Genomic DNA, 25,941 nt, shown 5'->3' with positions numbered 1-25,941 from the left:
AACATGTAGTTAAGAAAGGTATTGCAGCACACTCAGGAATCAACCCTTCACTTTGTGAATGTCAGCAACTGACATGAAAATAACAAAGAGAGGTTTCATCAACAGTTTCAGTCAGAAATTCCCCACATATAAATCTATTAGTGATCTCTTCAAAATTGAGAAGTGTTATCAAATACCATACTACTTTTTCAATAGCATTACAATGACTTTGGGAAGAGAGACATTTCTAGATCTACTAATACGCCTGTGAGGGCTGGGTGGCAATGGATAAGCTTAGCCATGAAGACATGGAAAGCCAGTTGGCATACAGCTACCGGATTTCCTGGTAACCCCACACATCATCAGGAAAGCATATTTGGGTGTTCTCAAGCTCAGGAGCCAGTGCCACTCATTACTGGTTATGGCATAGTCCACTCCCACCTCTCCTCTCCACACGTTTACTCGAAGATCTACACATTTCCAGTTTCTCTGTTGCCCGTAATGCTCTATTACAGTTTTAGAAACGGTGCCGGCTCCTTGAAAAGCAGCGGCTAACAGATGGCAAGAGAGGAGCCATAGGATTCTGTCAGAGTTTGGTTCTCAGGCGCAAACTTTGGCTACACGTCCAACCAGGAGCTACAGGCGTAATCCCACAAAGCCGAGGCCGGGCCCAGCAGCAGCACACAGATGCGAGGCGAGAGCCGCGGCGCAGTTCAGACGCTGCTCTCTCACATCGAAGCGGTGACCTGTCGGGAAGCAAAAGGCTTTTTGTTACGATGCCTGTGTTTTGTGCCAATTAAGAAGCAGTTACGGTGAAAAATGTCGCTTTCATGTAAATCTCTTCAGGTAGTGAATGTCAAACACCGCGCACCACTGGGTAGGTGTATGATTTTGCAGGATTGGAGCCCGCATCCAGGAGTAATTAGTAAGACTCTGCCAATCTTCAGTCCATGTAGTGGACTGCTGGGCCTGATGCAGCGGCTACACAGTTGGATACCGTAATTAGCAGAGATGCAACACAGTGAATAATTGGAAAGATACGGAAATGCCACAGAAGTTTATATAAGGGAAAAAAAAAATTCCTTAGATCTAAACAACCTCGTGTCACCATGAAATTTAAGGCTCTTCTTTTGAGGGGGTGTGAGGGAGCGCCACTATTAAACCTGGCAATTTTCTAATCTTTCTTGGCTGTGACCAGGCTGTGGCTACGGGCAGACAGGGACAGCCACGGGGCAGCACCGAGTCCCCTGCCCCGGGGGGACGAACCGGGGGCGCCCCTGGGGCACCGGGCGGAGCGGAGCCGGGTTGGGGCCGTCCCTCCCCGGTGCCTGCCCGCCGGCTCGGCACCGCCCCGCCGCTTTCGCTTTCGCTTCTGCCTCGCCGGAGCCCAGCGCCAAGGCAAGCCCCAGCGCCGCTTCGCTGCCCCTCCGCCCGCCCTCCCCGCTCGTCTCAAGGCGGAGGCTTCGCGCCCCCCCCCGCCCCAGCCCCTCTCCGCTTTCCCGCTCCCCGCCCGCCGCCAGCCCCGCTTCTCCTCCCCCGGCTCCGCTTCTCCTCCCCCGGCCCCCCCGGTCCCCTCCCCGCCAGCCGGCAGTCCCTTTCTTCTGGCCGGCCTTACCTCCTGTCCCCCCAGCGGGGTGTAGAGGGGCGCCGTCCCGTCGGGTGGCCGCACGGCCATTTCCTGGAGGCGTGCTTGCGATTCCGGGCATGGCCGCTGGTGGTTGCCCCACCTGTGTGGGGCAGCTGCCCTGGGGCGGCTTCTCCTCGGTCTCCTCCGACTGCTCGCTTTTCTTTTCTTACCTGTTTTAAACGTGGCTAACAAATCTGTTTGTCGAAAGCGGGTCTGCTGTTGCTCTTGGGGGGGCTCAAAAACCTGCTGGGTGGTGTTCGGGGTCACGCAGCCGGGCTGGTCCTGCTGCAGGCTGCCCGAGCTAGTATACAGACCTGTACACTACTGAGTAAACGCGTTGCAAAAGCAACTTTGATCTGCCTAAATACGGGGATGAGGCAGGAAAAGCTGCTGCTTTTCCTCCTGAAAATCTGAGGCCGGAGTTGGACAAATGGCTCAGCAAATCCCACTGGGAGCAAAGATGTGGGGGTCCTGCTTTTCCTTCTCTGCTGCTCTTCTCACCCCGTGCTGAGCTGATGCAGATCGCTATGCTATCAAAAAATGACTACAGTCTTCTGCTAGTTTAACAATCTAAGTAAACTTAGTGAATGGTCAACTCGGTACACAGAAGAAAAGAGAGACCAATTTTTTTCATCACAAAAAAAGTAACTAGACCAACTAAGCCATGTGGTACCTAGTGTCCCTTTTGAGATGACTGAAGATGTTCCAAGCTTACACCAGAGTAACAAAAAATTGGCTGAAATATAACAATTTGCATAAGAGGCTGGTTTATGTCATGAAAAGTGTCTTTTAATTTCCAAGAAACACTCCTGTTTTTTCCTAATGACTGTACACATGTATTAATTAATCATTAGAAGAATATAAAATTGGTATTTACGGTTGATATAGACAAAACAGAGAAATTAAAAATTAAGATTCTATCCATGGAAGATAACACCAAGTTTTCTCTTATGCTCATTTGCTTATGCAAATGAAAACACAGGAGCTTTCTGGGTGTTTCTGTACCAGGTGGGACTGCAGTTCTAAATATTTTGATGTTAGTTGTCCTTGCTTTCTTCTCAACGCACCTCTTCCCAAGCATGAAAAATTTTCAGGGAATTAGACATAAGATCTTGCATCATAAAATGATTTTTATTTCTGTCCTTATCTGCATTTTTGAGTACTGTTAGACAAGTCACTTGTTGGTAACTACCACAAGGTATTAAGTACAGAGATGGCTGAGCACATGCAGTGTCATATTAATGCGGTGTCAAAAATCTATAGCCACTCTTCCTTAAGTATCACACGAGACCAGCAATCCCACATGTATCTGGTTTAATGTTTCGGTTTGTATAAGAATTTCTGAAATAATAGTTTTCATTGAGGAACACTTACGTTCTTGTACTTCTGTTTGTAGATGTCAGGAGCTCACCACCTTGATAATTCTACTGAAGAGAGAAGTGATGAAGGTCGAGATGATGTAGTTGATGCAAAGCCAGACAGAAGTAGTAGACTCTCAATTTTTGCAAAGTAAGTTGCTACTTTTATTTCTGTTATTTTTCTATCAGCTATGATAGTACTCTTCTAATGGGATTCTAGTATTCAGTGTGCCGTGCCCACAGTGTCAAAGAGGGTCTGACAGAGAGAAGCTGTATGTTGTGTAAGGTCTAATGTATCTAATCAGTACCCTAAAGCTGAACAGCCCTCAAGCTGCTCTGATTTACAGAGACCTATAGTATCTCTCATCAGCTTACTTGGTAGTCAAGAGACCACTAAGTTCATTTAGCATCAATTGTAGCCCCTCGTCTTAAACATTGCCCTTTCATAGAGCTGGGAATTAAATATGCCATTAATTATCTATTTTACTGCAGTCAGCTCAGCTAATCTCCTACATCACTGGAATCCCCCACTGACTATTTAAGTTAGTTTGGAGCCTGGATGTGCCATCTAGGCTGTAGCCCAAAGAAACCTCACTAAGTCTAGAAATGTAACCCATTACAGAGGAAGTTAAAAGCATTTCATTTTAAAGCCTAGTAGTCTCACTGAAGAATAATCTCACTTCCATTAAATGTACAGGCAGCAAGAACTATATACTGCTGTCTGTACTCCTGAAAACACTAGATAAATGGGATTGAAAATGAAAAAGACAAAAAATGAACATGTAAAATTTACAAATACTGTTGAATGTCAGAAAAAGACTACTTCTCATTGTGAACTTCTGGTATTTTATTACAGGTGTTTATTACTAAGACTATTGCATTTACAGAGAGGTTTTGATTTTTTTTTATTGGACATACACATTCAAGTGAAGAGGATAATTCAGAGAAAGTATATGTACCATTTAATTTTATTTTTGCAGCTTATTATGAGAGGCTAATGGGTATAGCAAATCTGTGAGAGAACTGAAGCTGCCTTAGTCTTAGAAGACTTTTGATGTGCAGTTAAGCAAATCACTCTACTTTTGCTGTTTCTCATTTTCTCATTCCTCAAGTGTGTTTTATGATGCGTATGCATATTATTAATTTTCAAAAACTCACATAATACAAAATAGACAATGTAACATTTATTTCTAAATCTTGCTAAATACTTTTCAAAGGTTTCTTTTAAAATTTATTAAATGTGTGTTTTAATATACGATTGGTCTTCTTTACAAGAGGTGATATGCTAATATTATTATTAAATTATGCAACTCAAAGTTAATCATTCCTGAAGGAAAGGCAAGAATCAGCATTTCTATCACTTTTCTTTTTTTATAAGAAAATTTTCAAGTAATTTGGCTATTCATCAGTTTGAGGCATTCATCTTTTGGCAACTCCTTGAAGATACAATTTGAAACATTTTTCTTTAGAAATAAAAAATCACTCAGATAAAATAAATACAGAAAAAAAAAGAATAAATATGAGGTGCTTGAGAAGATTCAACGTAGATTTTGTAGAAAAAAAAAAATAAAGCCCAAGAAATCTATCAAAGCTCCTTGAAGAAGCTGATGATAGTTTAATGAGTGATTAGCTGCTGTTCTACCACAAGGTCTTAAAAATCCAAGTACACTGATAAAGTCTTTGTCTTACAGAAACTAAAACTCTTTGGCCTGGAGGAAGATAGGAAAAGAGTGTGAGAGCATAAAGAAAGATGGGGTATGATCTAAAATAGTGACTGTGATGTAGGAGAAAGTGAATAGAGAGTGACTGACTGGTCATGGTGCCTCACAAAACAACTAGGGGGCATCCAATGAAAAGTTTATGCAGTCAGTTTAAAATAATCAGATGTATTTTCAACACAGCTCAGAGTGCAGTTGTAGAATGAAGTTGTAAAATGTCACAAGATATGCAGATGTCAATACTTTAGTTGAGTTCAGAAGAAATTAGATGAATATATGGAAGAAAAGGCTGGTGGGAATGCTGATGTTAAAATCTTTGGTACAAGGTGTCCCTAAATGAGTTTTCTCTGAGAATATTCCGTACCACATTTTTTTCATTTGTTCTCTTAACTCTCATTACTAGTCAGTACCAGATACTAGGTTAGGTGTACTGTTAGGTGGAACTGGAGTGGTTCTTGATTGCCAAGACTCCACTTTGGCAACATAAAATTAATACCTGAAAAAAAAAGGTGTCTGGAAAGCTTTAGATTGACTGCAATTATACGGTCTGTTGTTTTGTTTTAGCAACCAGATTTTTACCAGCTGTGCAGTACTTTCAAGGAAATTCAGCATCTGTTTCAATTATTAGTGCTTAAAATATGTAATCTCGGTAGGAAAACAACTAGCTTGGTAGATCCGCATGTTAATTTTAATGTGGAAGAGAACAGAACAATGAGAAACTGTATTCAAAGCCATGCAAAAAGACCAACTTCTTCCAGTAGCTTCACAGCTTCAATTCCTTTTCCTTTGGCTGTGACTGGAGATTTATGTACAAGAGCAGTAAAAAGGTGAAAATCTTCTTCGATATAGCACATTTCTCTCCAAGAAGTCTGTGACCCTGGTTTACCAAGGAGGTGACGAATCTCAGAACAAAGCACAGAGTGGCTTTTTTATGTGGCACAGTTTATGGGAATTCTCTTCTACATACTTCCTTTTCTCAGAAAAAAAAAAGTGCTATTACTTAGATAATTTGGGTGAGGAAAGTGTTTGGGCTTGTTTTAGGGGGTGTTGGTTTTTTTAGCCACTAGATGGCAGACGGGTTTCACTTTTGTTTACTACAAAACACAACATAAAGGATAAAAATTACAGAGACTTGCAGTTGAGCCAAAAAGTTACATTTCAGAAAGCAAAGACCTCAGGATGCGCTCTGGCAAGCCTGAGCCAAACGAAAGTTTAAAAGACACTGATAAGCAAATATTGAGCTGAGGATTTGAAACACATTTTTAAATTCTTTATGTTATAATTAAAAACTAATAGAACTTTTCCCATATTTTTTTTTTCTCTTCTTTCCTGCATGTATTCATGTTACGCTTTTTGAGACTTTAAAAATAGTCTCTACTTCTCCAAAGGATGATTTAATATCTTCATTTGGAGTCTTTTATTAGGGAACTCTGTTAGGGAGATTGAGAAACAGAGTAGTAAAACCTAGTTTAGCATCCAGGTAACATAATTTGACATGAAATGGAGTAGAATTTATGTTCCATTGTATTATATGGAGCTAGGATTTCTCTTACTCCTAATGTATTATTATATTTTTTAAAGTTACATTTGAAAATGCCCAAGATTTGGTAGACTAGCACTAGCTCTGTTAAAAATCATGATGGTCGGCTTCAGTGAAGAAGCATAATACAGAAGAGGGTAGTTGTTAGTAGTATCTAGATACCAGGTTTATACTAATTTAATTATATAGAAACCTCTGTCTACTAGTTACTTTTATCCACTGCAGCTCTGCTGTCTGGAAACAGACATTTAAATGATGGAAACATCGTTTAAATATATATATAAGAATTACAAATACTGAGTTACCATTGAAACTGTGATACTGTAGTATCATCACTGCAAAAAATTTTGAGTCATAGAATGGCTTAGGGTTGGAAGTGATCTTAAAGACCACCCAATTCCAACCCCCTGCCAGGGGCAGGGACACCTCCCACCACACCAGGTTGCTCAAAGCCCCATCCAGCCTGGCCTTGAACACTTCCAGGGATGGGGCATCCACAGCTTTTCTGGGCAGCCTGTGCCTCACCACCTCTGAGTGAAGAATTTCTTCCTTTTATCTAATCTAAATCTACCCTCTTTTATCTTAAAGCCATTACTCCTTGTCCTATCACTATACTCCCTGACAAAGAGTCCCTCCCAGCTTTCCTATAGGCCCCCTTTAGGTATTGGAAGGTCGAATACATGAAATGTATTTTAACAAAATCCCCATAAGGAAATTGAGAGTCTGGTAGGGTTCATTGACATACACTCACCAAGAGTACTTCATCTGTTTAACAGTGTAAAGTAACAAAATATTTGTATGTTATTTATTTCTGCCAAGTCAGGCTACTATAAAGTTTGAGACTCTATTTTAATTAATTTGAAAATTTGCAGGAAAAATCAGTGCGTATCTTACTTCTGTAGTTCAAGAGTTATGATATCTACCAATTAAATATCCAGGGTTCACAGGTATATAGGGGTGTTTTCTTTTCATCTGTATGGTATTTATTTGGGCCACGTGGCGTCAAAATGAGGAACCATGGATGTTACTAAAGCTGTTTTAACTTCACGCCCCATGTATCAGCATAGTCACATTTCTCAAAATAAATAATCCTATCTTGCAAAGAATAAATACTCCTTTTTGAGATTCAGCCACAACTGAACCTCAGCTTTGGAGCTGCAACAGGAGTAGAAAATTGTCTTTGTTTTGGCCTTGCTCTTTTATTGTTCCTCTAGCTTTTCAGGAGATATTTTCCATTCACTTTTGGTTACCAACAGTTTCTTCTTGTTTGGTTTATAAGATGTTTTGCAGGTAGAACTTAGTGAAGAACAGATTCACATCATGTATTTCTCTTTTCGCTCTCACATCTGCATATGTTTTCTAGAGTTTCCCAGTTTGGTTTTTTGAGGGACAAAACTGGGGAAACACTGGGGAACACTGTGCTTGATCTAATACATTCATTGCTTTATTTACTGAAAAACTACTGCTGGTATCATTGTATGGTTGTGAAGCAACTGTATTGGCCTCCAGATCAGCTGTTTCTGCCTTGAAATTAACGTGTTCAAATCCAAATGATGCTTTGAATCTTACCTCATCTTTTTTATCATAACTTTCACAGTTTTAAAGTAAAAAATGCAGTTTTGTTGCAGGTTTTTCAGCCACAGAATATTACAAACATTTCAAACCCAACTATTGCTAAGTACCTCTTTTATCCTTAAATTAGGTGTAATAAAAATAGCAAGTTACCTTAAAAGAAATAAAAGCCAATGAATCATTATTTGAATTTATGCTCTGGGCTGGAATGCAGAGATCTGAACTGAACACTTGCTTCAGCCTTAGGTTTCCTCTATGTCTTTAAGCAAATCACCACGTGCCTTAGTTTTTTTCTGTAAATGGGTGATGATCTTTCCTTTCAGCATCCTGTAAAGGCTATCATTTTAATTTGTTTGATGTTTGTGGGTTTTGCTTTCACAGGCTAAATACCAGAGTATGTCCCCCAAAGCACTGAACATTTAATTTCAGAAGTAATAGCTTTTGGCATCTCTAGTCTGCTAATATTAATTCCTACATAGACAGTAAAAGAGACTTTAACATAGTACAACAGAGGTGTTTCTTTTTCATTACTCTCTCTTAAGCTGGAGGTTGTTTTTTATTTTTTGTTACTGTACTTTTTGTTAGATCTAGAACTCAACTTCTAGAGAACGCGGCAGGAACATTTAACAACGAGTTACAACTGTGGGCAGTGCTTTCCCTTGGACACTTAATAAATATGCCATATAGGAAATACCCAAGTGTCTTCAAATAGCATCTAGCCTAAAGTATTAAGAAGTCATTAATTCATAGTCAGTATTTGCTTCCAGTCTCCTTGGAGACTTTCTCATGTGCTGCACAGCAAACACTGGGTTATTCTTGAACTATATCTGTAGCAATCACAACAGTGAGCTAAGTAGCTTAATTCCTTTTTATTGTAGTAATTTATTTCCTTCCTTACAATAAACTCTGCTTGTCAGCAGTTAAAATTTGGAGGAAAGCTGTTGTATATTTTCATTTTTAACCTTCTAAAGCGACCAACGACTATCCAAATTTATAATAAACAAAAACTGTGTCAGAGTAAATGTGGGAAATAGTTCTGTGAATTAGAATACAAAAGAGGGTTTTGTAAACCATGTGTGTTGTTTTGCATTATTTTCTTAGGAACGTTCACTGTGTAAATATTGTAGTGGTGGTGAATGGGGTTCTTAGAGAAGGAAGGAAGATGTGTTAAAAAGCAAAGCTTGCTGTTCCACCTGCATCTCAAGATCTGCTCTGTTTTCCTACACTTTTGCATAGGAGCAGTGATAGAATCAGAGTGATGGGAGCGTGTTTTCCGCTTGTCAGCAAAGGTAGGTCAGGCCTGCATGACCTCAGCTCGCAGGGTGATAGTTGTGAGGGTTTGAATAGCCCCATAGAAAAGTCCAGCGTGACCCACTGCTGACATAGGCGAATCTTTGGGCCTGAGCACAGAACACAACCTGTTTCACTCTCCAATGTAGCCCTGAGCATGGTGGGCTCCTAGCATTAGCAAAGAAGATTAGACTTGCTCTTGGCACAAGCTGAAGCTATTTTCAGATGCAGTGTGGAGTGCCATTTGATGATGAGCCAAGGTACTGTAGAAAGTTACTTATCTCCTTCTTTCTCCGCCACCTGTTTGGAAATCTCATGGATGTGCACCCTGAAAGAGTTTGGTTGTGGTGCTTATATCAAGCTAATAATAATTATACTGGTGTTTTCCAATAGGTAATCCTAGCTAGAATGTTCTCTTAGAAGTTGTATTTGGGGGTTTTGCTTTATTTTGAGTCATTTTCCAAGCAGCCTCTGTAGACCTCTTAATAGTTCCTAGTACCAATGACAGATAAAAGAGGCTGTATCTTTTGTATTGTATAACTGGGAGTTGCCTATATACTTTATACTACTTAGGATATTATGTGCAAGATTTCAGTTTTCAGAACACCCATGGAAGGTGTATACGCTCAGGTTTTCCAGAAATGAGTAGAAAGCCTTTCAGCAAGCAATATTATTTTTGATAAAATTTTACCTTTTGAATATTATGTTGCATATAATATTGTGAGACCTGCACAGCAGATACCATGCAGGAAGTTAATTAGGAAGCTGAAGGTGAATTACAAATTGATGGTTGAGAGTTTAGAATTTGCTCTGTTTTGGTCAACTGCGGGTGTTACACCTCCAAATTTTCGTGTAGGCTGTAAAATATCCATACAATATTAGGTGCCCAAAGACTAGGATACTGCTACCTGCTGTTTGTTTTTATTTTTATCTTATTTTATCCTGTATTTTTTTAACTGTCATGAAATGTGGGCAATATTAGACATAAAAGACTGTTGAAACTTTTTTTTTACTAAGTGGGACTGGCTTAGCACCAGTGTACTCCATCTGCTTCATTTGTATTTAATGAATAAAAATGTAGCCCTGGTTTTGATTTTGAGTTATGTTAAAGCCATCACTAACACAAAATTAGGACAGTGAGATACTTGGCACTGAGGGTCATGTTTTAGTGATGGGACTTGGTAGGTCAGCTTGATGGTTGGCCTTTAGGATCCACCTTGGTTGGTCTTTGCCAACCCAGGTGATTCTGTGATTCTGTGATAGATTTAGGTACAACGACTAGAACTCCAGAAATAGCTGTAATGTACAAAGTATGTTAAAAGTTGTAGTCTGAGGTTTGTTCTTTCAAATAGCTCAACTCAGTTACACAGTGTGTTTCCAGTTGTGCTTAACTGGGTTTCTCTGTTTTCCAAGTTCTTAGAAAACTTTCCCTCCTGATTGGAGAGGGGTCTGAAACTAAAATGGCACTAAAAAAGCTACAAGGGTAGTTCAGGTTTTGAAAAACAAAAAAGTCTATAATGAGGGATTTAAAATGTATTCTGTTTAGTTTCTCTAAAGTTGAAAGATAATTTGTTTATACTGTGTAAGTATATGTGGGATATGGTATTAGGAGATACGCTCTTTTTGCAAGAAAAGAATTCATAAGTGGATCCAACAGAGTGAAAATGTACACAAGATATAAATTCAGACAAGCAGATATTTAATAGTGAGGGCATTTAAGCACTGGAATATTTTATTTAGGCACAGCAAATCTTTGAAAAAGTTTCGGTATGAATCTGAAAACCATGCTTCCGATAAAACAAGCTGCAGGTTTGTAGAAACTACTGATTGGGGTTGTGTGGTTCGTTTTGCAAGAGATCAAAGGAAAAGCACGCTCATGCTCACACACAGGAGAGTCAGCTACTGCAGTGAGCATGCTGCAGGTCACCGGTGCATTTTGCTCACCTCTGTGACTGTTGCACTTGTGAAGCTTTGTGGTAGGCAAGGCCATACTGGGGCTGAAGCTAATACACTTCAGATTGTGGCTTCAAAGGATGTGGAACATGCACACAGCCACTGCTGCAGTTCAGCTGCAACCTGATAAACCATGGCAGATTGGCCATTAAGGTGCCGGGGGCCTTTAGGGGAATGCCATATTCTGTGGACTGCAACTGTTTGTGTATTTTCCAGTTAACGTAAAACTGTTAATGCCTACGTATGATTATTTACTATTCAGGGAAGCTAATGTGCAGTAACCAAAGATAGGGAGTGGTTTCTGGACTAAAATCCCCTGTAGACTTCCACAGTACACAGTAAAAATGCCTTTGGTTGCAGCAGTTTTTTCCACCAGGCACGTGCCAGTAAGCTACCTCACCTACTCTGGACCTAAAGATTGTGCAAACGTGTGCTTGCTAAGGGCAAAACAGGGGATTTTAAATTCATTCTCTATGTTACTGCACACTACTATCATCCTGTACAGAAGCCATGAGATCTGTAATTGCTTTATGAGATCTGTAATTGCTTGAAATAAGTTTGTTTAGGCTGCATTTGTAATGAAAAAATGAAGGCCCAGTGATGTGGAATTAGTTTCTCAAAGTTACTCAACAGCAGAAGCAAAATTCGAACTCAGTTCTCCATCCTGAGCACAGCTATATCGCTCTGAATGTTGGTAACAGCACGTATCTTCCCCCTGGAACCAGTCAAGCATTTGGGGTTTGTTTAATACTTTTCATCAAGTTAAGTCAGCAAAGCATAGCTAGCATGTTATCTTAATAAATACTTTTTATGGCTTGTGTTTTACTGTTGAAGGTGATCCAGCATGCTACAAGAAACTTAGGAAAATGCCAGGATTTCTTTAAAAAATTGAAGCATTTTATTTTGCAAATTTTCTGCAAAACCTGTAACAATACTGCTACATGTTTCATAGCAAGACCAAAAGTCAGATTTTAATATGAAACTGTTTTACTGGCCTGGAACCCAGTCTTGCCTTGGGCAAAGAAATTGTTAATGAAAGCTCAGGTCTTTCCCAGCCCTATTAGTATCTTCACAAGTTCAAGGAAGTAATTCCGTTGTTTACTTAACTCCTTTCTTTCAGGACTGATACAAGAATATTTTCCTTTCAAAATTAATCCTAAGATTAGTGTGTTTACAGTTAGAAGAAGGACTCAGGGCATGTTTTTTTCCGAAGAAACAAGGGACTCTCTTCATCAGCTTCCTCATATCAGGTCTGTTCAAGGAAAAGTCTTTTCCTCTGGTGATTTTAAATGATCTTTGTTCGGTCAGCTGACAATCCTGTTCCAAAGAAGTCACGAACTAACTGGCAGTTTAAAAGGAGGCTGAAGACTAAATATTTACTATGGCCCTGATCTTGTGAACAGTCAGAAGCAGACTGTATTTTATGGCCTGTCTAGTCCTCTTACTTTTAGTAGGTCTGTGGGATGTGCTCACTAGGGGGTGTGGTGTTTGAGTAAACTCACTTGCCACTTCCTGGCATTCTACCACTTCCTAAAAATGACTTTTGTGGTTTAGGCACTTTGGCAGAGTGGTATGTGAAGAAGAAAGCACTGGCCAGACTTTTTCTGTCATTGATAAATACAAACCATACACTCCGGTGTTATCAAATTGATCTGCTTCACCACTTTAAAATTTCTTTAGCATAGAAAACAAGGCTAATCTATTAGAGGGAACAAAAGTATAGGACTGTATGTTTGTTTGTTTGTTTTCTGTTTAAATGCTTCTTTTTTGTATTGTGTTGCTTGTTTGCTGTTGTTTTCTAGATTGACACTGTCAGTTTTCATGCCTTTTGTGCAATCTCCTTGCCACAGTAAGTAATATAGGTGCAATTACGTGTAGATGCTTTTAAGGGAACTTCTATGTTCAATTTTGTAGGACCCCTTTTCTCTTCTAAATGAAGAGTTTCTATTTTGTTGAAAAGATTCTGACTTCAATATTAGAAATCTTTTCAACTGTTTTAATATTTCTCTGGAGCATATTTAAAAATGGCCTTCTAAGGACTGCTTATTTTGTTGGTGCTGGTTTATCAAAGTCAGCAATCATTTGCTAATAGCTTTCTGTAAAGAAATTGAAAGTATGCAATATTTACTTGAACTTCTTCCTATATTATCAAATATTCCTCCTTTTTCCTCAGGAGATAGTTACTTCAACTATTAAGCCATTTTTCAGTTTACCAACTGGCACATAATTTGGAAGCTTGGAGAACCTTTAAAGTAATAGATTGTGAGGCGTAGTATTTATTTTCTGACTTGGTTTACAATTATATATAAGCTCTTTCAGGAGAGTCGTTGGTAAGGTGTTACCTGTCTGAAAAAGAGAGAAGTGGAAATCGCATCTGCTGCTGGGGTATATTCAGGAGAAAAGGTTTGAGATACAGTTGTGTTTCACAGGCAGATTGCAAACAGAATGGAGATCTCCCAAAAGCCAATCTCTTATGCAGTGGCTCCAATTAGTATTTAAAGTAGATTGTATTTCATATTCCAGCATGCAGCCTTGCTAGCGTGTGACCCAGAATCATATAATCAAATGCAGCGTAACACAGATGTAGTATTTGGACTAGCCTTTCTGGGTAATGCTTAGTTAATCCCACATAATTTATGCTTGCTGGTTATTAACAGTAAAAGAATATTCATTTTATAAAGGAAGCTTCAAATAGTGACACATTCATCTTGTCCAGAAATGTTGCTGCTTTGCCAACCTGATGCAATATTAATGGGAAAAGGCAACAGGATAATCTATTATTTGCATGCAGCTCTAAATCTGCATGACATTTTACCAAAATGGATCTGACAAAGAACAAAGAGTCTGCCTTTAAAGTACTTAAGATCTAAAAAGCTCTAGTCAGGTTTAACAAGTGTCTTGTGCTTGTTATTACCAATAGGTTCCACGAGAAAAAAAAATCAAAGAGGGGAAAGTGTACAGCAATTAAAGGTGTACTAAATAGGGTGAAATTAGACTGGATAAAGTATTGAAACAGGCTAAAAGTATTAAAGCTGGCAGTTTGGTTGTATAGGAATAAGACATATCCATGCATGATCATCAGAAAGCAACAGACATACGAAGAGACCCCTAATTATTGAGACTGGAGTAGAAACAGGAAACCAAATTTTGAACCTTGATTTGTCTAATTTATGAATTTTGTTTCCTGATCACTTCTTCAGAAGAATAACTCTGAATTGGTCTCCACCACACTCAGCTTTACTACACAGAACTTGATGATGCCTTGTGAATTCAGACAAAATCTTCCTTGCATTTTCAGTGTTTCCCATCTATCCTTTAACTGCTTACTAAAGAGAAGAATGAAAATCCACTGCGGGAGGTTTTCCCCAGGAGAGCAAACATAGCACTTGTGATAAGTAGTTGCAAACACCCTGTATACTATACGTGCAATAGTGGAAGAAGTGGGGCTTTTAAGACAGATAAAGCAGCATAGAACCACACAAAGTGCATATAAATAAAATCAGCACAATAGGCTACCAAAGTTTCTGTAGAAGTCTTAAAAGTACAATCTTGTCCTTCATGCTTACCCACTCTATTCAATGAGGAATTTATTCAAATGCAGTATTTTAAGAGGTCGACAAATACAGAAGTCATGAGAGAGACACCTCACTGGTTAGTAATAGAATAAAAAAAGAGCACTGCAGTTTCAAGGTGCCTTCCATCCCACAAGGTTAAGTGCATCAAAGTTCTTTTGGATGTTGACGGATTAACTGAGATTTGTACTGTGGACTTTGTCACCGTACCACCACTGTCATCTTTTTGCGTGGACTCAACAGAAAGGCTGACAACCTCAAACAACAGTAAATATACTTTCCAATGGCAAAAGGTATGGGGACTCCAGAAGCAACCCTGAGATGATGTATTCTGTAAAATAAGCACACTTTTTTAGACAAACAATTTTTCTTTTTAATAGAAACCCGTTACCAGTCATTCAAAAATGATACATGGCTGCGCATCAGATTAAAGAAATGTGCCAGACTAAAAAAAAAAAAGCTATCACAATATTCTGGGACAGTCCTAATAAAATAAAACTTAAATTTACTGAACTTCATAGAACAAAAGTCAGAGTTCTCTCTTTTGTGTGTGTGTGTACTTTGGATAGAAATACATGGAATCAGTTTAACCTTTTCCACTCTCCTATGAATGGAAACTTCCTTAAATTGAATAATATCTTAATTGTTGTTTTTTAAAGCTACGTACATCTTCTAGTATAGCAACAAAAGTCCCTGACTTTCTGTGGCATAAAAAGGAATACAGCTGTTTTCAAAGCCCAGGTATGCCCTGTAATATCATTGTTAGAATTTAATTTCTAATTAACACTATAATTTCCCTTAGAAAAGAAAAAATGTAAAAACAAAGAAATGTGAAACAGGGAACCCCTCCCATCCTCTGAGTAGGAAGTGATGATCAGGACCTGAGCCCAGGAGCTTGGCTGGAGCAGGTGGAAGAGATGATGAGAGACTGGGACAACCGAGGAAGCCCTTGTCCTGTACACAGATTCTTAGTACGTTGGTTTGTCATACCAGTAACATATGTGGTAGCAAAGATAGTGCAAGAGGAATGCTAGCAGAAAGGAAGCCAAAGTAGAGGAAATTGTGACTGCTAAGAGACACTGCTTTCAGTAAAATTGACAAGATTTTAATTTTTTATTGAAAATAGTCTTTAAGGATGTTTAAACGTTAACAGTGATATTTTTATCCGTAAATCCTGATATCTTTACATACTGACATCATAGTTTATCCAAAGTGTAACGGAAAATTTGTTCTGATAACTAGCATTCCTTTATACAGTCAAGATCAAAGTTACTACTGGTGCAAATGAATTTATCTCCATTGAAGTCCCATTCCCAGACAGACCATTGTCAAGCCTAAGCCCTCGATTTAGAGACATGGTAAGGATGAAAACGTGCAAAATATATGAGTGTGCCAAAGTGGAGTTTTGATCTTCCTGAACTCTTGACCAAAAGGAGAGACCATGAAATATGTGAGAGCACTGATTGAAAGACTGTTTCTGTCCAAGGGAAAGATCACATTGACCACTAGTGGAGTGGGGAATTAAGACATGGCTGTAATTAAAGGCTAAAGAAAGAGGAAACAGTCATAAAATTCAAGCTTGTATTTAGTCTGGGCAAGTTTGAATTCAAAAAGAGGGATGACGCTGGATGTCAGAGAAGCAGAAGGAAATAAAACTGACGGCAGATAGATGAAAACAGTTTATAACAGTACATAATTAACCCATGGAAACCCTTTCAGAAACTACTGTGATTAGGATGCCTAGAGAACAAGTCAACATTTATATTAACATGTGTCCAGTTCAGCGCTTACAAAATAAAAAAGTTCTCTGGAAAGCTTTATCCTTTCAGTCATAAGCCAGCCTCTCACTAACAAGGAATTTCCCTTAAGGACTGATAAGTACATATTTATTACATTATTAATCATTATTGCAATTATTTAGCTTGTTTAAACTGAAGAGTGGGATTTTATACTATCAGCTTAGGTCACTCAGGCAATTCCCATATTGCACTGTTTTGGCACGGCAAACAAAATCTTAAAAAAAAAAAAAAAAGAGTTCTCACTGGACTGTAGAGTGGGGATAAGTATATAGCACAACCTTATTCATTCAGTTTGGACAGATACCAAAAGATTTCTGGAACTGTTTTGTTGTTCTGCCAGTAAAGAAATGATAGGCGTAACCCTGTAAGATACACCGTGGTTGCTTATTATCTGATTATCCTGGTCAGGATGGAAAGAATCATTAGAACAAAACCATACTATCTTTTGTAAAGGAATGGGGAAATGAAATAAAGGGTTCGTGCGGACTGCCGTGCTGGCAAGGCTCGTCTATGACATTTTGACATTGTACAGCCCAGAGCTTCTGGTTTGCTTTTGGAAATGCCAGCAGTAGCTACATCCCGTACAGTCCTGAGACTTTCTGCATGAATGAGTGCAAACTCCTGAACTCGGAAGTGAAGTGGTTTCAGAGCAGAAGTTGTGGGGCTACATTCCGGGGCCAGTTCACCCAGCTGCTATTTTCAGAGAGCTTCTTTGTAGGGTAACGTGACTGCCTGACTTCTGGTCTACAAGTAGATCACTTCCAGCATTTTAAGAGAGCGGGCAGTATAAGCATGACGCCGTACCACTTATGTAGATCTGTCCTAAGTGTTCATGGGCTAGATAAAAAAGGAATTTGTGTAGAACAGCCATGAAAATATCCTATTATATGTAACAGCCACTGCTAGTCATACAGCGTAGTCAGGAAGCTGGTGAAGCCAGGTAGATCTGTAGTATTTGAATCCAGTGTGGACTGAGGAAATTAGCCTCTTCATTGATCTGAGTGCTTAGTTGTTGTTTTGAAATTTTTTTCTCTTTTTTTTTTTTCTTTTTTCTAAAGAGTTATCTCGTGATATGGGATAGGGGGAAATTTTAGGCTAAAATAAGAATCCAAGATCTCTTTGAAACTCAAATGTGATATTAACACCATACAACTGTGGATAATTCTTTAAAATGGTTAAAATCTTTTTTTTTTTTTTTTGAGGCAAAGCATATTTAATTATTGCTCCCAGGGCCCTCAAGAAGTAGTATGTAGGGAGAATACCAATACTGGTGATTTGCCAGAAAAAAAACACTGTAGTTTCAGAGTATCAAATACAGTCCTCAAGTAGGTACAATTCAAAACCTAGTTTCATAGTCTCTAAAAGAACTCTTAAGAGAGGAGATGACATTAGGAGGGTTATGTGTAAAAAGAATACAGACACAACACTCACTAGGTGCAGCTATTTGATTTGGTGCTTTATAACAGAGCACTCAAAGATATGAAGAAACTGTTTTAAAATTGAATTGCAGTAGCATTTAAATATGATGAATCATCCAGAGACGGTTTGTTATGGTTTCCAGTTAGGCCTGTCCTTTAGTCGTAAAAAAGAGGACGCTTGGAGCCAAAACAATTGTTAAATCAGGTAGGTAGGAAAGCACGTTTCCTAAACAACATTTCATCAATTTGCAGCAATCTCATGTCTACAGGCTGTTATTGAAGCAAATAGCTTCGTAATTCTCTAGAAAGATGTCAGAATGAGGAGCTTAAATTATGGGAAAAATCTCATTTGGTTAAAAACAAACTGTAAAGTGCAGTTAATTGTGCTAAGAAAACAGGTTATGTTTTCCTCCCAGACTTCAGCAGTAAGTACTATTGGAAGCAGGATGCTGGACTAAATCAGTAAGAGATTTGTTGATACCTTCTGCCCTTTCCTGAGCATGTTTCTAACTGTGCTGCCCAGAGCTCGGTTTTATTTCTGAGGCATCATCAGATGCTTTAAAGGCTCTCATTGGCTTCAGTTCTGCTTGTGGAGATCTCAAAATCGGAAGCCACCTGGCTGGACCAAAAAGTCCACCTCAGAGCAAATACTGTTGAGTTCCTCATGACTGTACTTCAGGCGGGCATGTTGGCTGTAATAGATTGTTCTATAATTCTTCATTTAGAGTAAATTGCTGGGTAAGGTCCATGCTATCTCTCAGCAGCTCTTTCTCATTAAATCTATGGTTCCCTCAGAAAGCAGAAAGGTCAGTGCACAGCTGAATGAATGGAGAATATTTATAGGGGATTTTTTTCTATCGTGAGGTTCAGATGCTGATGAGATTACACTTAAAATTTACTTAGATTTTGCTTAGTTTCAAACTATTGATTGACAGACCAAGTTAACACATGACCTGTTCACACCTATAACATTTCTCAGTAGAAACTAGCAATCTTCATAAAATCTAGGGATGGTGATTATTCAATAAACAAATCCTGTCATGCTATAGGGTATACTGTGTATCTCGTTGTCATGTTTGGAATAGTTAGTAAGGATGATCTGTCTGTGTTTCCATGAATTACTTGTAGCAAAAGTAAAACAGTACTTATGTCCCGAACCATAGTTTGCAAAAGCCTGACTTGGTGTTTAGCCCATTTTTTTTATCCATGGTATTTGGGTCAGGGTCTGCTGTTGGCTGCAGTTCAGTCAAGTGTGACTTTACCGTCATCAAAATTCAATAGCGTACAGTAATCGCTGCATGGAAATGACAAGACTTAAGCAATGAGTTAATATCTCTACATCTCTGTCTGAAATATGAAGGAAGAAAACAAATAAGAGAGAAATAAAAGCACGAGTTCAGGCTGCTGCAATAGTCTGAGTCAAGATAAATAGGCACGTTGCGTGTGACTGGCCACTAACAGTATTTTCATTTGGTTCACACAGAAAAAAGAAGAATGGAGAAGAAGAGCAGCCAAAGTCCTCTCTCAGTAATCAGTACCGAATTGTTACACCCACATTCCAGTATAATATGGACTACAAGAAAGTTGGCAAATGTATTATTATAAACAACAAAAATTTTGAAGATAAAACAGGTAATGTTTGAGAAGGGAGGTTGGACCACATGACCTCCAGAGGTCCTTTCCAACCTAAACCATTCTGTGATTTCTTTGATGACATTCATTACAGATTTTAGATTTTTTATACTTTCATTTATCAATAAACCTATTATTTTCAGAATATTGCTTTTTAATTACTATACTTACCTTATTTGAGAAATAGTTGTTCCTACAGTTTATTCCTGTTCTTTAATACTTACATTGGAGCACCTCTTTGCAGTTCCTTTGCAGTAGATATTTCAAAAAGGTTTAGTTTGAAGTTAGCAGAGCAAAGTGACATCACTTTGCTCTGCTAACTTCAAACTAAACCTTTGTCCCAGACTTTAAGGCTGTGTTGTTAAAATTTGAACTTTGGTATCTGCAGCCCATGTTATAACTTTCCTGTCCCTGAACTACAGCTAATAGCCGTAGCTGTGCTACAAAAGCTAGTATCTGTAGCTGTGCTCGGTTCACACTCCTGTGGTAGATGCCTTTAACTTTCCAGACTGTGTACAGTTTTGAAGCAGATGATATTTGTGTTATAGTCAACTTCATATTTTTTTTCCCCTACATGCTGGGCAAACACATTAAATGAAGAGCTTATTCCAAAGAATTTACATCAGTGTCTTTTATGTGGGTATCATAGGGACTCTTTTTCAACAATAATTCCTTGGGGTGCTTTATGCATGTGTTAGTCTGCATAACCAAAAGGAGATAGAATCCTCCACAGAGGTTCCATGTTCTAAGATTCTGGAGGTATGCCAACAGTTTTCAGGATAAGATACATGTTAACATTGAACTTTGCATTATTTTACATTAAAAAGAACCTCACAACTGTTCTAAATGCTGAAAATTAACATTAGAGGATTATTTTAAAATTATGTCACCTTCCGATATGTAAATTATTTTTAATTGTCTAACGTGCAATCAACTGTATTCTGTCTTTTCTGACAGGAATGGGTACACGCAATGGCACTGATAAAGATGCTGGAGATCTAACTAAGAGTTTTAGAAACTTAGGTTTTGAGGTTCACATATACAATGACCGAAGCTGTGATGATATGGAAAAACTACTGAAGCAAGGTAAAAATTTACAATCATAGAATAATTTATTGTGGAAAGGACCTCTGGAGATCACTCAAGTTATGCACTGCACAGAGCAGGTCAGATTAGAACAGATTGCTTAGGCCCCTCTAAATGAAGTTTAGGAAGTGTAGAAAGACTGTGTTTCTGAACAGATTAGCTTTAATTCCCCACACTTTCTCTAAAGTCAATTCAGAAATACAGTTTTATTGTCATAGTAGATGAAGAGCATTTAGTGAAGAGTTCGGCCTGTTTACTCCAGTGGGCTAAACTCTGCATTCATTTATTCAAGGTACTCATCACATTATTAAAAAGTGGGTTGTGTCTTTATCCACTCCTTATGCCTTCCAGAAGAGGCCCACTACATTTAGTCTCAGAAAGTTTTCATTTAAAGTTTTACTTCCTTTTGGCTAAAAAGTATTTGACTTGTAGCTGCTGAAGAGAATCACAGTGATGCTGCTTGCTTTGCCTGTATCCTTCTAAGCCACGGGGAAGAAGGCCTCATCTATGGCACCGATGGACCTATGGCTATCAAACATCTGACTGCACTCTTCAGAGGAGACAAATGTAAAAGCCTTATAGGGAAACCCAAATTATTTTTCATTCAGGTAATAGCTCTAAGGTAAATATAATACACTACTGCAGCAGCAGGGAAGACATGTTTTGTCACGTGTCTGGTCTTGTCGTCTCCACTGCTATTTCAGGCATGCCGAGGCTCTGAATTTGATGAAGGTATACAAACTGACTCTGGACCTGCAAATGACACTCTGGAAACAGATGCCAATCCCAGATACAAAATTCCAGTAGAAGCAGATTTTCTGTTTGCATATTCCACAGTGCCAGGTAAAAAAAAAAAAAAAAAAGGAGTGGGGGAGGAAAGAAGCCTGACAACTTATCACTCATATGAATTAATCACACACTATTTGTAAATTAGATGTGCATTTTTACATTTAAATTTCAGTAACCGGGTATGTGTTAGTAAATAAAAAAGAAACAGTTATATTCTGTTAGATTTTTTTTTAATTCTGTTTTCCGTCTTCAGAATTTTAATTTTGTTTTTTTGTCGTCAGCAACCGTAACATTTTTATTTTCAGAAGTGCAAATAGACGTGCTGTATATGTTCACTTTCACTAACATTCAGAATTTTAATTTACTGTGGTTAACAACCTTCTTTTTTAATGAGAATTTAGATTCTAAAGAAAGTACTCCTACTGTAGTGCTGTGGAGCTAAAAGTATAGCATGCATGTCACAGTAGCAGTGACTTTGTAGGAGGTGCATAATTAAAATAGAGAGTGTGAATCTGAGTATGAAGCTATAATCATCAGGAACAGAAATAAGTTATCTTAAATACGTTTTTTAAATTGCTTGATAAAAAAACATGATCTGAACTCCTTTATTACAGCATAGACAAAGTTTGTAGGCAGAGAATTAATCTTTGATTTGAGTTACTAATATAGCCGGAAGAAGTTGGAAGTCCTATCTTCAGTTCTCAATTGACATTTTCCAAGTGTAATAGTTACTCCGATAAAACATGTTATTTCTACAGAACTTGTTGTGTCTCTGCCCCTAATGCATCCATCACAGCTGCTGCAGTACTAGCCCTAGCATTGCAGATCCTCATTGATAAGCTGGTGTACATTGGTGGGCAAAAAGCTAAGACCCAGCGTATGTTGGGCCAATGTGTTGTATCTGCACCTTTCATGCTAGCTACCACTGAAACAGGAGAAGGCCCAGATTTGGCAGGTAAGAAGGCACTGACGTTACAGATGGCAGAGGAAGGGGATACTGCCTTTTCACAGCCCGTTTTAGTGACTATGTTGAATTTGAGTTGAATGCAGGAAGAGGATAGTTTATGGCATGAAGCTAATACAAAAATAAGGCTCTATGGAAAAATATAGAATGGTACCTTGGTATCGTAAGGATTGGGGAGCTGATGTTATTCTCCACATTAATAAAGCAGGATAGGTGATGCAAATAATAAGAATTAAACTTTGTGTGTGCAGTTACTGTAAATCCAGAATCTTTCACACAAACTAGTAAATCTCTGATATTCCATTCTTCAGTGCAAGATAATGAAAAAAAAGGAAAAATAATGTACTTTTTTAATCTGTCTTCCCTGTAAGGTTATTATTCATGGAGGAATCCTGGAAGAGGCTCCTGGTTTGTGCAGTCTCTGTGCTCTGTGCTAAATGAACATGGAAAACAACTTGAGATCATGCAGATCCTCACACGGGTCAACTATGTGGTTGCCACAAATTTTGAATCACAGTCTGATGATCCACGCTTCAGTGAGAAGAAGCAGATTCCCTGCGTAGTGTCTATGCTCACTAAGGAACTTTACTTCTGAAAGCAGATTTTAATGCAGCCAATGATGTGAGATCAGGATATGTTTTTGGGTGGAGATTGGATTATAAATTGGAATAACACTATTTTATATAATGCAATTACACTAGATTTATAAATTGCATAAGTTGGGGTATCTGATGGATGGACAATATACAAGATTTTAAAGAAAGAAATGCTCTGGACCAACCCTACAGCTAATACAAATTATTTTGATTTTCCTTAGTGTGGCTCTCTTGATTTATTGGTATTGAAGATGTTCTGAGAGTTAGCTACCTGATCCATAAAGGTTTATTCCAGAAAACAGATTGTAAAATTTATTTTTAAAAGTATCAATGAGACTCCATCTTTTCTCTCACTACTAGCTCAAGGAACTGTAAATTCCTTGGAAATTTCTGAAGACTGTCATACTATGGGAATGTCCAGAGATGAAACTGATTTTGTAGCTGTTTAAAAGGGTGGTTCATAGTCTAATTTATTCATTTCCTTTTTTATGAACATTATTAATGATGATTAATGGTTGCTCTGTGCTTAATATGGAAGTCAAATTACTTAGTTATCATTCTAGCAAAAGGTGGTTTTATTTGTAGGTGATTCAGTTGAATAGTATGGAAATGTGACAAATACAAACATTTTAATTTTATTTTATTCTAAAATTGGGCAAATTGTAATTGGATGATGCCTTATTAAAATGCCACTTTGGAGACTTTTGCTTTGCAAATGACAATTAACTGTTAGAACGACCTGAAACAGTGGTATTGCAATTTGTTTGTCTGCAGAAATACAAATATCTGATTGTTGATTCAGAAGTTTTGAATCCACAGAAAGTTAATGTCTAGGCTTTGTTATAAAAAAATAAAAAAAGGTTTAATGTTGAAATGATAGAATTATGTGAATGTTTACAAGTGGATGTTTAGATTTAACTTCTGTCTGTGAGGAATTTTGCCAAGACTGGAAATACTTACTTGAATCAGAAACCAGAAGTGCCTTTTTAGTTACTGTGTTGTCTTGATCTTGTATTTTGGAGATACATCAATGATGATCATATTCCTACTTTTTATATTCTCTTTACATTTGGTAGCTAGTTCAGAAAAGTAAGTTTTATGATTTGGTTAGACTGCTAAATGATAAGTTATTCACCCTTTTCCCAGCTAATGCATTCTATACTTTTTTTTTTTTTATATACATCTTCTAAGAAAATAGTTACATGTTATTAGGGCCAAATTACCAACGTATTAAGTTAATTTTCTTACAAGAACTGTGGCATAGTGAGGCATATTTTTTCATAAGTCAAATTTACAATTGTTTGAATAAAATGAATTACTGTTTTGTGGAAGTCTTGAGCATGACATCAATAAAGACCTGTTTTGTTTTTTAATTTCTTTTGAATATCTGCCTGTTTGTCATTTAATCTGGCAAAGTGAAAACCAACCAAAATACTTCCCAAAAGTTTTCTCAGAGAAGAATGCAGATGGTTCAGCCAGTGACTGATGAGATTCCCTGTGACTGGTGAGGAATCAGGAGGTAATATTTGTGAGTTTACTCCAACAGTAGGAAAAGGTTCTTACCCTATTTGACATGATGTCCTAACGAAATAAACAAGTGGACAGAGGGGGTCTTTACCAGATTTTGTGGTACATTTATCCTTATGGATACTAAATAAGGACAGCTTGGGAATTTCCAAATAATAGCTGAAATGCTTGCTGTCTGTCTAAGAAAAAAAGGCAAAATAGTAGTGTTATCTGAAGCTCTTCAGTTCTCTAATTTGCAAGACATCTCTCCTGGTAGACCAAAGTTGTCCTGGAAAAAGCACAAAGGAGCACAGCAATTCTTTGTGCTGACTTACAATGAAAGGAAGAAATTAAGGCTGAATCTTAAACAACCTTCAGGCTTGTCCGGTATGTGAAGTATACAAATATCAAGCATCAAATACCTGAAGACACTGCCAGAGAGGAAAGTAACTTGGAAAGACAAGTTTTAGTAACATTGAAAGAAAGAGATAAAAACATAATTCATTGTGTAGGGGCCAGTGTCTCTGCTAGGTGGAGCATTACTTTAGATCACGTCCAAAAAGCATGGGAGGAATCTGTTCAGAGAAAGGAAGCCTGACCCTTTGACCCGAGCAAGGCCAGATAGCTGCATAGTGACTTATAAGCTGTCGGGCAATTTAGCCTATTTCCCATTCAAATTTAGAACTATTTAAATCTATTTTCTGTCTAAAAGCACTTCCCTTGCCTTTTGCAGGATTAGCCAAATGGTTTAGTGCGTAATATCAGTATCATTAATTATGCTGGATGTCTCTGGAGAGAACCCAGAAAGTCACCTACAACCAAGATGGACATTGATCCTGGAACGAAAGTACGCTGTCATTACATAGGTAGCGTAAGAGAGCCTGCTCCACCTCATGTTTTAGTCAGTACAGCTCTTTAAATCAAAACTCGGTTACATTTTATAGCACTTTATGATCTTTTATGGTTGTTAATGTTGGTTTATCTTCCAGTTGTGGGTGGATACAATCTCTCAGACACAGCTCTGGGGGAAAAAAAGGGACTGTTTAATAAGCTGAAGCTAAAAAAAGTTGTGTTTTTTTGTTTTGTTTTTTTCTGCATGGGAGACATTTATGGCTGCCTCAAATGTGTGTATTTTTTATTTGTTTGTAAGTGAATATTAATCTGGATTTCCCCTTTCAGAAAAGCCTTTAATTTACTTCCCCGGGCAGAAACGGGAATTTCCTCGTGGGTCATATTTCAGCTGCATTTGTACCCCGGCTATAAGAAGGCAGTGACGATGCAGGGTGAGGACACCGTGCTTGGCCGTAGAAAGCAATACAAGGAATCTTGAAGTACTTCAAGGTGTATTTCTCTAAGACTTTCTACGCTATAAAGACATCTGCCTGTAAGTATTAACACCGTTTGTTTTCCTTATCTTGGTATTATATTTGTGAAGGTTTGTAATAGCCAACATCTCGGTCATTTGCAGTGCTTTATTTACATTTTGACTGAAGTGCCTCGTTGCATTTCCACAGATTGAGATCAATCAAATCTCTTAATGTC

The 25,941-nt window shown here is 38.2% G+C and overlaps 1 protein-coding gene across 2 annotated transcripts; it reads left to right on the top strand.

The window, feature by feature from the left end:
* The first annotated feature begins 1,260 nt into the window (after positions 1 to 1,260).
* Positions 1,261 to 24,266, top strand: CASP7 (caspase 7). 2 transcript variants are annotated; one of them, XM_035547832.2, is made up of 7 exons: positions 1,261 to 1,377; positions 3,003 to 3,115; positions 19,310 to 19,458; positions 20,416 to 20,544; positions 20,977 to 21,152; positions 21,249 to 21,387; positions 22,669 to 24,266. In XM_035547832.2, the coding sequence occupies exons 2-7, from the start codon at positions 3,003 to 3,005 to the stop codon at positions 22,890 to 22,892; spliced, it is 930 nt and encodes a 309-aa protein (XP_035403725.1). In that variant the 5' UTR covers positions 1,261 to 1,377; the 3' UTR covers positions 22,893 to 24,266. The 2 variants fall into 2 exon arrangements, with proteins under 2 accessions (XP_035403725.1, XP_035403724.1); XM_035547831.2 differs by lacking the exon at positions 1,261 to 1,377 and adding an exon at positions 2,179 to 2,250.
* The last annotated feature ends 1,675 nt before the right edge of the window (positions 24,267 to 25,941 follow it).

The sequence above is a fragment of the Cygnus atratus genome, chromosome 7, assembly GCF_013377495.2.
Source record: "Cygnus atratus isolate AKBS03 ecotype Queensland, Australia chromosome 7, CAtr_DNAZoo_HiC_assembly, whole genome shotgun sequence".
In the NCBI taxonomy this organism is placed as follows: Eukaryota; Metazoa; Chordata; class Aves; order Anseriformes; family Anatidae; genus Cygnus; species Cygnus atratus.
This window is presented reverse-complemented; position numbering and strand designations above follow the sequence as displayed.